This window comes from Melozone crissalis, unplaced genomic scaffold, assembly GCF_028551555.1.
Source record: "Melozone crissalis strain CALT ecotype California unplaced genomic scaffold, PUWL_Pcris_2 ptg000038l_1, whole genome shotgun sequence".
Classification (NCBI taxonomy): Eukaryota; Metazoa; Chordata; class Aves; order Passeriformes; family Passerellidae; genus Melozone; species Melozone crissalis.
This window is the reverse complement of record NW_026535816.1, coordinates 3,644,611-3,657,728: the sequence shown is the minus strand read 5'-3', so window position 1 is coordinate 3,657,728 and position 13,118 is coordinate 3,644,611. Positions and strand designations below refer to the sequence as shown.

General features: G+C 41.8%; 1 protein-coding gene across 5 annotated transcripts in view; it reads right to left on the bottom strand.

Moving 5' to 3' along the window:
• Positions 1 to 13,118, bottom strand: part of NELL1 (neural EGFL like 1) — a 280,140-nt gene that overhangs the window by 214,129 nt on the left and 52,893 nt on the right. For all 5 annotated transcript variants that reach the window (XM_054283614.1, XM_054283612.1, XM_054283613.1 and 2 more), the window contains exons 5-6: positions 7,260 to 7,356; positions 29 to 101 (exon numbers count right to left, since the gene is read on the bottom strand). In XM_054283614.1, the coding sequence (XP_054139589.1) occupies positions 29 to 101; positions 7,260 to 7,356 (170 nt within the window). The remainder of the gene's footprint in view (positions 1 to 28; positions 102 to 7,259; positions 7,357 to 13,118) is intronic.

The window sequence follows — 13,118 nt, the reverse complement described above, 5'->3', positions numbered from 1 at the left end:
TAGAGACAATAAAAAGATTGCTACTTACTGCGATTCAGATTAGGACACTGTGTTATATATCCATTAGGGATAAAGATGATTTTCACATCTTGAATAACACCCTTTGCAAAAGAAGAGAAAACTGGTAATACAGATTACAAACATTCACTTCAATCTGTACAACCTCTTTCACAAGTCATTTCTTCAGTGGATACACAAAAAAATTACCAGCTTACTCTACTTGTGAGGAAAATAACTGAAGGTGAACAAAATAGAACTCCTCCTATGTCTCTGTGTGTTTGGAATATTACAGATAATACTGCTTTCTCTTTTGTAATCACCAAATATAAGCTGCTTAAACCCTTTAAGTGGGGTGAGCCTGCTGAAAAAAGCAGTGCAATAATACAGTGCAATAATATCCATTGCTCAAGCCGATGACACACTTTTCCAAAAGACAAAATAAAACACAGCAAAACTCTTTTGTTTTTTTTTTTAACCAAGTAAGACTGTGAAATCAAACACCGAAAAGACAAGTACCTGGTGCCAGATGTAAGTTCACACTTGGTTATATGAAGCTCCCTAGCTCTGTATCTCAACAGTGGGGTAACTGTGGCACCAGGCAGAACCAGCCCAGGCAGGCAGAGATGCCCTGGGCAGGACTGGCAGGAGGGCACTGCAGCTTCTCTGGGGCTCCTGAACCACAGCAGGACAGGGACAGCTTCTCTGGGGCTCCTGAACCACAGCAGGACAGGGACAGCTTCTCTGGGGCTCCTGAACCACAGCAGGACAGGGGCAGCTTCTCTGGGGCTCCTGAACCACAGCAGGACAGGGGCAGCTTCTCTGGGGCTCCTGAACCACAGCAGGACAGGGACAGCTTCTCTGGGGCTCCTGAACCACAGCAGGACAGGGACAGCTTCTCTGGGGCTCCTGAACCACAGCAGGACAGGGGCAGCTTCTCTGGGGCTCCTGAACCACAGCAGGACAGGGGCAGCTTCTCTGGGGCTCCTGAACCACAGCAGGACAGGGACAGCTTCTCTGGGGCTCCTGAACCACAGCAGGACAGGGACAGCTTCTCTGGGGCTCCTACACCCCAGCAGGACAGGGGCAGCTTCTCTGGGGCTCCTGAACCACAGCAGGACAGGGGCAGCTTCTCTGGGGCTCCTACACCACAGCAGGACAGAGGCAGCTTCTCTGGGGCTCCTGAACCACAGCAGGACAGGGACAGCTTCTCTGGGGCTCCTGAACCCCAGCAGGACAGGGGCAGCTTCTCTGGGGCTCCTGAACCCCAGCAGGACAGGGGCAGCTTCTCTGGGGCTCCTGAACCACAGCAGGACAGGGACAGCTTCTCTGGGGCTCCTGAACCACAGCAGGACAGGGACAGCTTCTCTGGGGCTCCTGAACCACAGCAGGACAGGGGCAGCTTCTCTGGGGCTCCTACACCCCAGCAGGACAGGGGCAGCTTCTCTGGGGCTCCTGAACCACAGCAGGACAGGGGCAGCTTCTCTGGGGCTCCTACACCACAGCAGGACAGGGGGAGGCAGGACCTAAAGGTCCTTCCCAGGAAAAGCTGCAGATGCCCAGTGCCCCTGCACACCTGGGCCCTGAAGCACCCCAGACACTTCAGACAGTGCGGAAAATGCTGAAGCTTGGGGTTGTTCCCTTTAGCTCAGGATGAAGCATTTGCTGCATCTGTGGCTGTGCAATGTTCTTACTTCACAGGATCCACTGCTTCAATAATGTCATGGCCACTAAGGGACAGGAGCAAGGGAATCAAGGGACCTCTAGTGCTGACATTTGCACTTCCCCTGACAACAATCACATGTTGTGACACAGCTCTACCTCCTCACAGACAAAAATTTCCTTAAACTGAAAAGAACTTTATCATGGCAGCAGTTATTATCTAATTAAATTACTGATTTGCCAGACTGTGCTTTAATTTTCAGTTAAATTGCAATAGGGTGAATTTTGCAGGGCAAGGACATCATCACTTGCTCACATGGCACCCATATGCCACATGCACTCACATGCCACCCATAAATAGAGGCCTCAGAGAGTCCTTAAAGCCTGGCAAGGCAAGTCACATTTCCATGCTCATGTGTTCAAAGAGCAGAATGTAATCAGCAAGCACTGTTTCCTGCTTACTGTCTCATGATCAAATATTAACTGAAAATATTAGCAGAGATAATCAGATCACCCTGTCTTTCTTGCAGCAGTATACACATTTATTAACCTTTTCACTTACGGGAATAATGAAACCATAAGTAATAAGTAATACTGTAACTGGAAATGGAACATCCTGAAAGCCATTTTGCACAGTTTCTGTCAGCAGTCATCAGTGAGAAATTAGAAGGTGAGGCATAAAAATATACTTCAACACTTAAGCCTCTGCAGTGAAAAGCTCAACCCAGACTAAATGAGATTACAGAGTTTCACCACACCATATTGCCTAGCTAACGAGACACCATCCAGAAAAAAGTGACTTTTTTCTTCAGCCTTTTTTTCTTTTTAGGTGCATCTTCAAATGTGTTTGTTGCATCAGAGTCACACTGCTCAATTGTCTTTTGGACAGACTTGCATTTAGACATAACCTGAAGAGGAAACACAACTATTTTGTCTTAATTTCTGGCCACATGAAAGCATATTACATATGAATATAATAATATATGAATAACATATGAATATATGAATATGAACTTCACTAACATAGATGACTTCTAGGTCCACAAAACATCTGAGAATGAATTATTATGATCAAACAAAGAAGTAAACTTTCCAAGGGCAGAAATTTTGCTGATGTATTTTTTTTAATAGAAAAACTTCATTGTAGGCAAACACTTATTAAAGTCATAATTATTGTAACAAATATGAAAAAACTCTGGTTATTCCTGCTTCAGCATTAAGTCTGGGCTGGCAAGAGCATGGATTTTCCCTAACAGTGTGATGTCAGTGGTCAAAATCTTTCCAGTTTTTCCTTTCCCAAGCAGACACGACCTTTATGTTATCAATAAAAACATTTGGCTAATGACATCCAAAGCCTCAGTTCAGCATCAGGACTTGCTAGCTTGAAGAGCCTTCATCTGATGCAGGCAGATTACCAGCTACACGATGAAATTCAGGTTCTGCAGCACTAAAAACCAATCCCATCCCATGAGGACATAATGCAAAAAGCCCAGCGAATTGCACTTCTCACATATCCACCACATAGAACAGTCCTCTCACATTCTGTGGAAAGGATCATATGTTCCATGAGCTCCCCACTTGTACATTTTCATTTCCTCCACTGCCTTTCATCCTCTTTAAAACCTATTTCTCCCACAGAGATAATATCATCTACACAGCTGTGCAAGTTGCCCTGGCCAGGGCTGGGAAGGCTCTACATGGTGGCACCAGCAGATGTGCCTGAAACTCCTGAGCCCTGGCAAAGCCATGCCAGCAGCTTTGCTATAAATTAATTTTAGATAGATATATATATATATATATGTGTGTGTGTGTGTATATATATATGTATGTAATATATTTTATATATATATATATATATATATATGTGTGTATATATATATATAAAAATATATATATTATATATTTAAGTTATATATAATTATATATAATTTTATATATAATTTTTACATATAATACACATATAAAATTATACATATATTATTATATATATAATTATAGCCATATGACTACATAAATTATACACATGATACTGTGCAATAAAAGCAGCAATATGCTTCTCAGGCACCTCATATGCAACTCCCAGGCACAAGCAGGATCAATAGATCCTACTCTAGTAGTTATGAAAGCTACTGTCTTGCAACATAAATCACCTTCTCACCAAGGCATTAATAAGCCCATTTTTGCACTAGCTCTTTGGAGGCACCCTTAGGGGGAAGGGTTCTCCTCAGCAATAAAACAAATTTTGCAGATAATTCTGATCCTGCCAGCAATCAGATCCATCCTAGAGAGTGTTCCATAGATATCTGGCATCAATCTTTTTCTCCCTTTGGTTGAATTTTCTTAAGCTTCCTTACGTGATGATAATGGTTATCATCAGCCCTTAGCCCTGAAACAAACCCTGAGTTTGTCTGGCTGCCCTAGCTCTGTCCAGCACAGGGTTAATTTCTGCAGTAGCCAGGAGAGAGCATGGCAGGGATGTGGGAATTATAAAAAAAAAAAAAGAAAAAAATGTATATAAATTTATATATAATTTATAATCTATACATATAATAAAATAATATATATTATAATTTTTTTTTTTTTAATTCTACAGCACTCACACCACTGCAGGAGGCAGGGGAAGGGACTCTCTTCCATGGAGGAAGAGTTCCTTATGGTCAAGAAAATGTGGAGGAGGGAGCCATCCAGTACCATCTATTATCAGGAATGTGCAAATAATTCATTCTCCTATATATTTTATTAATAATATTGTTGCTGTTACTGTTAATTTTCTTATCTCATGACTCCAGTAATTTTTTCTTATCTACACCCATCATCTTCACCTTTTGTGCCGCTAATTCTGAACTCCATTCCACCCCAGTGGGAAGGGGGAAGGGAAGGAGGAGTGAGAGAGAGCGAGGTGTGATTTGAGAGAGTCTTGGTGGAGGGTACTGAATTGGGAAAACCATTCATAAACTAAAACAGCCTTAATTTTCTATAACCCCTTATTCTAACCACTTATGTCCCACCTGGATCCCCCACCTTCCACCACGTAGATATATAAATACACAATCACAGGTACCATTTCCATATCCATGGCCATCCCTCCAAGGCGTGTGTGGAGCTCATTCAGTCCCTGGCTGTGGGTTACCCACCCTGGATGCCTCCCAGGACAGGAGGGCTGCTGTGCTGTGCTGCTGGCTGCCTGCTGCCCCAGAGCTCAGGCTGCTGCGTGTGGAGCAGCCCATCCTCACTGCCCATGGCAGCCATGGCACACAGGGACAGTGCCAGCAGCAGCCAATGTTATATGTACAGTTCAACAGCACAGACTGCTCTTAGCCAAACATCAAATCCCCTTGTGGTACACACTGTGTTTCCCTGTCTCTCTGCACTACCCACCAAGTGAACCCAGGTCCTTGAGCAAAAAGAATTCCTTGGAGGGGTTTGCCTTTGCTTGAGTTGCTCCAGTCTGGAGTCAGCACCAGCATTCTTCCTGCAAGTACTGTCACTTTAGCAGAGTCCTGTAGTTGTTCAGGGCTGAACTCCCAAAACTCTGGAGCAGAGAATTCCTTTAAATACCAGCCCAATTTCTCCAACATTCCATGACACTCGTGATTATTCCCCCTCAGGGCAGATCTCTGAATGACACTCCTAGAAATCTCTGTCCTGACTCTAAACACAGTACTGTAGATCATACTGAGAAAACATGGCAGACATAGCAGCAAGAACACGCTTTCCTTAATATCCAAATGAAATTACAAATTCTCAAAAGCTGTTTTAACAGGCCTGAAGGAGGAAAAGGGGGTGAAAAGCTGTGGAAAACACACCTTTTGCCTCCTTGGTTGTCCAGTAAGACTGGCTCAGCAATTCTTTTCTTCTATATCAAAACTTGCTTCCATCTCTATTCCTTCATCAGTCTCTACATTTAAAAACCTTCCTGCCAAGCATCCATATCTGTGGGACTTCCTTGCCAAGCTTTCATCCTTCCCAACACCCACTGCAGAAGACCCTTGTGAGGGGCACATTAGGGAACAGACACAGGGATAGGCACACACACCCATGAACAGGCCAACACTGTGGCCAGTGCTCCACACCTCATACCACAGATGCTCACAGCAAATAAATCATCCATCAGCTCTGACTCTTGTTATTTCCACCCTCCCTGTCACACTTTAGCCACCAGTGAGGGCTGTCCTGGTTAGGGAATGGCACTGCCCAGCTCAGTGTCCCCTCTCCCAAAGCCCAGGCTGTTCCCTCTCCATCCCCCTTCCCGCTGTGGCAGGATGGAGTTGAGAACTGGAGGCACAAAAGGTGAAGATCACAGGTACAGACAGGCACAATTTACTGGAAAGAGTGGTGAGGTAACAAAATGAACAGTATCAAGATCAATAGCAAAAGGTACAAAAAAAAATTATTCACGCAACGAGCTTGCTTTTCCTTGCACACATTTTCATGGCTCCAGCACACATACAAAAATGCTAATTCTTTTTTAATGCTCTTATTTCCCTGCAGATCTCTGTTTACATTAAGGAAAATATATCTACGTTTTTATATGCTAAAACAGTGAAACAAATTGCTCTGAAAAACAAAGGGAAATCCTGCTGAGCATATAAATATATGGAAAGAGATGTGTACTCTTTACAAACTGGCAAAATCCCAAGTTTTGCAACAAGAAACGTAAAAAAGTAAGATTTCTGGAACTCTCAAGCAGGATAAAAAAAACACAACCAATTATATTTCTGCCCTGAAGAAAGTTAGTAAAATATTCAAGCACACATAAAGCAAAGTAAGGTACTTGTCTGCTTTCATTATGATCAATAAAAATGGTCAGCTCATTAGCATATCATTAGCTACCCTGCTGTTTCCAAAGTGTTAACACGAAGAAATATTAATTTACAAACATATAATATCCCAGAGTTCTGAGGCTCTGACTGCCTGCATAAAATAAGAATTTAAGATGGGGACTCCAATATAACTTCCTCCTTTTCCTATGTAGCTATAAACATATGTCTACCATCTGTGGAATAGTGGGAAGCAGCTGAGGTAAAAAACCAACAGCTGTAGGATAAAATAATACTATCAATTTCACTTCACACTGACAGCTCAGCTGCTGGAGAAGGAAATGCACTGTAGGTTCAGAGCAACCCTCAGACTAACATTCAAGTCAAACGTTGGCTTTTACCTCTGTTTCACAATTAAAATTCCTAGCTCCTGTGCTAAAATAAGTTCAGCGTAATTGTCCTAGCTTGTTGGAAATCTGGGGACATCTCAGAAAACAGGCAAATTGTAAAATTGTCTTAGGGGCTGAGAGCTTCACATGGAAAGCGAGTGGGTGGTAAATCACCTTGGCAACAAATCCATGCCCAGATTGAGGATAGGCAGATTGGCCTCTTGCTGCTCTGTGGACTCCTTTCACAACAAACACTCATACTGCGCCTTGTTAGCCAAAACTGGAATAGACATCAGGAACTTTCCCCTTGTAAACAAGCTGTTTACAAACTGGCCACAGTTCCTACCAAATTTCATGTATATCATGTTTCATGAACCTAAGCCAACTGATTGGAAGCACCTTGTTGACTATTATTAATTTCCTTCCTCACGTGCCATTTCATATCGCTTACCTTAAAGAAACCATGCTTCCTGTTTCTCTGTCCGAGCCATAAACTGCTTTCAGGTGTCAAATTTGTTTCTGGGGGATCAATGACACGTTCATAAATCCTGCAGAGGGAAGACATTGCATTTACTTGAATTTTCTCTCTCCTCTGAACACTTCCTTGACAAAATCAGGTAACAATAAAAGATGAAAAACAGAACCAAAAATAAAACCCCTAAAATTTTTCATTAAACGCAATATTTATCACTGATTGTGGTGAAGAAAGTATATTGCAACTTTAAAGTTAAAAAAAATTAAAATCACAAATACATGAAGACTCCATAAAATTGAAACTCTCCTTGTGCAGCTGTGCAGCACTAGACTAAAGAAATAACAGCACTAGAATCCATCACAGTAGGGCAAAAAGAAATAAAATAGGACCATCTTAGACTAGGGATGTCTTTCAAAATCTACCCTAGAGAAAAAGTGCAATCACACACGATATCCAACCAAATCCAAGAGCCCCTTGAGGCCTTCAGACTGGTTAGAATTTTGAACAGACTTCACAAAAGAACTTTATGCCACTCCACTCCCCTCTTTTCCCCCTCTATATCTGTGCCATTCCTTGCACATAAAACTTTCTCCCCTTGTTATTGCATTTCCTCAGGCTGGGTGCTCACGTGTGGTGCCTCTTCTGCACATCCACCTTGTGTCTGTCACCAGCACAGGTCTGGCACAGAATGGGACATCTTTATGGTATCTAACAATGATAGCAAGTAATACGACCTTTATGTACTGCATAAACTTGCACATGACTGCAGCAATCTGCATACCAAATCTCTAAAATTACCTGATGAAAAAATTGCTGTAACACAATTTAAAAATTAACGAAGTATTTGGAGTTCTCAACAGGTTTTGCTTGGGGTTTTGTTTGTTTATTTTTAGAAAAGCTGTAATGAAGTTTCCATAACAACTTTTCCAGGAACACAGACCGCTACAACGACATCATCATTCCAGAACATGAAAAATTCAAGGCCAGAGTTACTGATCCTGGGTTCTCATGTTGCTATGTCACATCAGAGGGAGCCATGAACTTCCTGCTTCATAACAAAAATAGCATGCTTAATAAGAATTATGGAGGAGATGATGAAATCTATTTCTATTAGTGGCCAGTTTACAGGGAGTATGCATTGCTATGCAATCACAGCAGTGTGACAGCCAAGAGAAGAGACTCTGAGTCTGACATAACCCCTAGCTTAAAGAGGTGAAATTATCTGTGGTGAAAAAATTCTTTCTTTAAAGCTATGGCTTTAAAACAAACCTGAAAAACAGCCACTAAAAAAACCCAAAAGTGTCGCTGTAGGACACAAACACCACTGTTCTCAAGGTGAAGAAAAAAGGGACATTTTTTCTGTCTCCAACATTTATAGTTTTCCAAGAGTGGCAGTGGATTGGAGGGTGACAGTGCCACCTCTCCAATGACACTGGACAGACCAACAGTCCATCAACTTTCTCCTCCTCCATAAAGGGATGCAGAACAATGAGTTATTTACAGAAAGCGTGTGATAAAGTTCATTACAAGAATGTCAACATCAGAAGGCTTAGAAATCTTAAAAAACCAGAGTGACATGGAAGTTGATCAACAGAACTTCTCGTCACACTTCCACTCCACGTGTTTCTGCCAGAGGCTCGCCAAGTGCAATCAGTGATTTTTCATGTTGCAAGTTGCAATGGGTATTGGGTTTGTACTGACTGCAAAGGTGGCTTCTGTGAGAAGCTGCTAGAAACACCCCCATGTCTGGCACGGCCAGAAACACCCCCATGTCTGGCACAGCCAGAAACACCCCCATGTCTGGCAGGGCCAGTGCCAGCTGCCTCCAGGATGGATCCAGCACTGGCCAAGGCTGAGTCCATCACTGATGGAGGCCGCTCCTCTGGAATAACCCTTTGAGAAGGGAGGAAATTCACTGAGCAACAGCAATAGCAGCCAGGGAGAGGACTGAGAACACGAGAGCAGCAGCTCTGCACTCAGCCAGGGCAGGCAGGAGCAGGGACAGAGATTCCATGGGGAGGCAGCTGCTCCCTGAGCTGCATTCCCCATCCCCTCTGTGCCAGCTGAGGGGACCAGGCAGAGGAACATCAGGAGTGAAATAAGCACAGGGAGAAGAAAAGGGTGGGTGGAAGGGATTTGGTTTTACTTCTCATTGCCTTACTGTGATTTAACCAAACCAACTGAACTCATTTTCCTGAGTAGTCTGTTTTGCCCTCAGCTGTAAAGGGTGAGTGATTTCTCCCTGCTCATACCTAGACCCACAAGCCTTTCATTATCTTCTTTTCTCCCTTGTCCAGTTGAGGAAAGGAGTAATGGAGTGGCTTTGTTGGGTGTCCAGCCAGTGTCAAATCCACCATATCACACTACTGGAAAATTCATTTATTTGCAGAGGCCTACAATAACATCCCAGTATTAAAGAAATTCTAGAAAGATCTACAAAGTTATGTTAAAGTACAGAGTCCTATATCTCACCCACTTTTGCTTATCAAGAAAAGGAGTAAACCATTTGTCAAGATGAAATAGAAGCAAAATATAACAAAACCAAAGTCTAACACTACTTATTTTTTTTAAGAAACAACAAGAAACATCTCAAACCTAAGAACAAAAAATATGAAAATTACAGCTAAAGAATGTGAGCACAGCAGTCAGACTTCTTGTAATAGTCATAATTTCATTGCTAAAGTTTATTATAATTATCATCAGTCCTAACTCATCACATTTCATGCACATGATGCATTCAGAGCTCTAGGAAAATTCTATCTCTACTATTTAATTAGGTCTATCTATAAAATTACCACGCTGAGCTGTTTTACCTGCCCAAACAGCAGAACAAGCTGATATTCTTTTATAGCAGGTTTTGAGAATTACAGGATTTTTGCATGCACTGTCCCTATCAATAATTTAAAGTATAAGTAGAAGCTTTCTGTCATACCTCATGCAAAATTGAACTACACAAATGCAAAACTGCAGCAAAATACTGAATGAGAAACAAAGAATTGACACGGTCCTTGAGCATGAACTCCTTGAGAGCATGTGCACTCAACTGCTCTATCACATGAGGAATTTATCTTTGCATGTATAGCATAGCTTTATTCATGATTTGGGTTAATAATGCCCCCACAGGAGATTTCCTCATCTCCTGAAAAAGCTAATCAATATCCAATAAATAACTTCATTTCTCCTATTATATAAAATCCCTGTGCTGACCAGGTTCCAAAACACTACTTATGGAAGAATATTTTATTTTTATTCACCTGGCCTAGTTAAAGTTGATAAAAGACCTCCACAATATCTATCTGCAATTGCATATAAAAAAAAAAATCAAAATCTGATACTGTTATATGACAGTTCAACAACTGCAAGTTAGGAAGACAAACCAGAGACAGGCTAATGTGGCTTATCTTGTCTTTTCTGGTGATTTAAACTCTTCCAGCCTATGTGGACAGGGCTGCTGTCACCTTCTTTCCAGTCCCTTCACAAAGAGCCATCCTTAAGACACAAAAGCACAAGATTCCCCATACTCCTCTACTGTTCTACTCTAATTCAAATTGCATTTCTGAAACAGGCATTTATCTTAAATCAAGGGGTTCATTAGGGTTAGTCTGTACCTTATTCCACGTCTGTCAGCAAGGCTGGACTGTTTTCCTCAGATCTGCCTACAAAGTAACAGGCTTAGAAGTCAAGAGAGGGCATGAGATGTAGATCAGTCCTTGATTATCTTTTTATGCCAAAAGATGTTTTGGTTGACACCATCTGATTTACAAACTATGTCCATTTACTTTATTATTGTATACTGTTAAACATCATCAGAAAAAAAAAAAGCCTGGCAAGTACACACACAACATATTGCTACTCCTGTAAGCCCCTCTACACTCCTGGGAAATGAAAAGGGGGAAAAGCACATCAGTTTAAAAAAATTAAAACAAAGAAACCCCAAACAAACAAAATATCCACATTAAGCTTCCACATCACTCACTTTCCCTTACTTGCCTTTCTTTGGGTTTTTACCCGTGTGGCCAATATTCTGTATTTGGCATACGAACAGCTGAATTACACACTTCAGCTGATGAAGGGCTGGCCTAGAGCTCCTTGGAGACCAGTTTCCAGCACACTTGGCTTTGATGCCAACACAGAGAAATGCACAATACATCCACAAGAAAAGGAAGGCTCAGAAAGAAGGCTCGGGGGAGCTGTGGTCACTAAAACTGCTGCAGACTGAACAGCCCCTCCAACATGAGGAGACCCAGGTCTCCAGGTTAATGGAAGCTCTGCTACAAACTCCAGGCTCCCAGATTTACGGCTGCTGCAGTCACTTTCCAAGAGAAAGCTTGATTTGCCCCTGCTTTACACCAACATATTTCAAAGAAGTTAAACTATAAAACCAGGGTAATGGAACAATGAACCAATCCTACTGTCTTGAAATGTTCATGCTCAGAATACATTCAAGTAACCACTGATGCATTTAGCAAAATATAGTAAGAAATACACCTGTTAATCAATAAATACCCAAATATTCTTGTGGTTTGTGTCTATATCTCTACCCTGTCTGCATGCTTTGATTTATTAAGTATTCTTGTGCAATCATCAGAATCACCTCTCTCAAGGACACGTTGATACATTTCAAACGTGCATCTCTGCCATAATGAAGACAAAATGCAGAAAATAGAGAATCTATAAAATAATCAGTGTATTCCTGAAAGGAGATATATTTAAATATTTGCATCCTAATGGACACACACACACATACATCTTGCTCTGCATAGAGGGAGAACTTCTCTAGAAATCAAGCTCTGTTGGACAAGGAGACAGCTTCCTTCCATGTACTCAATATGTAGCAATATAGCTGATGATAAATAAAACAAAACAAAAAAAAAAAAAAAAAAAAACAAAAACAAAAAATTCCTTTCAGGCTTACCCCTCCAGATTAATCAATATAAACTATTTTTAGCTTCTTTGTAATGTGTAAATCCACAATGGTATAATGGTATATATCAAACATAGAATGGTAGAACAGTCAAATACCCTCATTCTATCCATGAGTAGACTGAAACACAGGCAGATTAACCAAGATCACAAAGACAGTGTCTCTGCCCAAGATCTAAGCCTTTAGACTGGGCACGACTGAAGCTGAACTGCCTCTCCTACTGGGTCCCCCTCCTTCTGGAACAAACATGACACGGAATTGTCTCTTGCAGAGAAGATGATTTCTTACACACAACTTTTATAAGCAGAAGTTCACACTTTATGTCCACTTTTGTGGAGATGCAGCTCTACATCATACATACAGTACTTGCCATGCCAGATGCATTTTTGAAACTGCTGAACTATTTAGCAGAACATGAAAATAAGCTTTGAAAATAAACTAAACGTCTGCTCACATTAGGATACATCAGCCAATATGGACTGATCAGGAGGCACCACTGCCTAAAATTCTGAACCATAAAACAGACTGCAACTCACAGCCACTACAGAGCAGCACACCGAATCATGGTATTTTCAAATTCTTCTGTGTCTACAATATGAGTGGGTTACTAAACCAGGAACATTCCTTCTCCTGTTTGCAGGCTGGATATGAAAACCCTGAGATCAGCTCAGTTGGTTAGAGCATGATGCTTAACAACACCAAAGTTGAGGGCTTGGTCCTCACACTGGCCATTCATTACAGAGCTGGACTCTGGTCCTTGGGGTCCCTTCCAACTCAGAATATTCTCTGAAATTTGTGAACGCTCACAAACGCTCCTGAACTGCATTAAACAGGCTTTGAGCAGAGATTTAGACTGTGAGGGTATAAAAGCCAAAAGGGGTTCCTTTGTTTGGGATCCCTCCTCAAGAGGG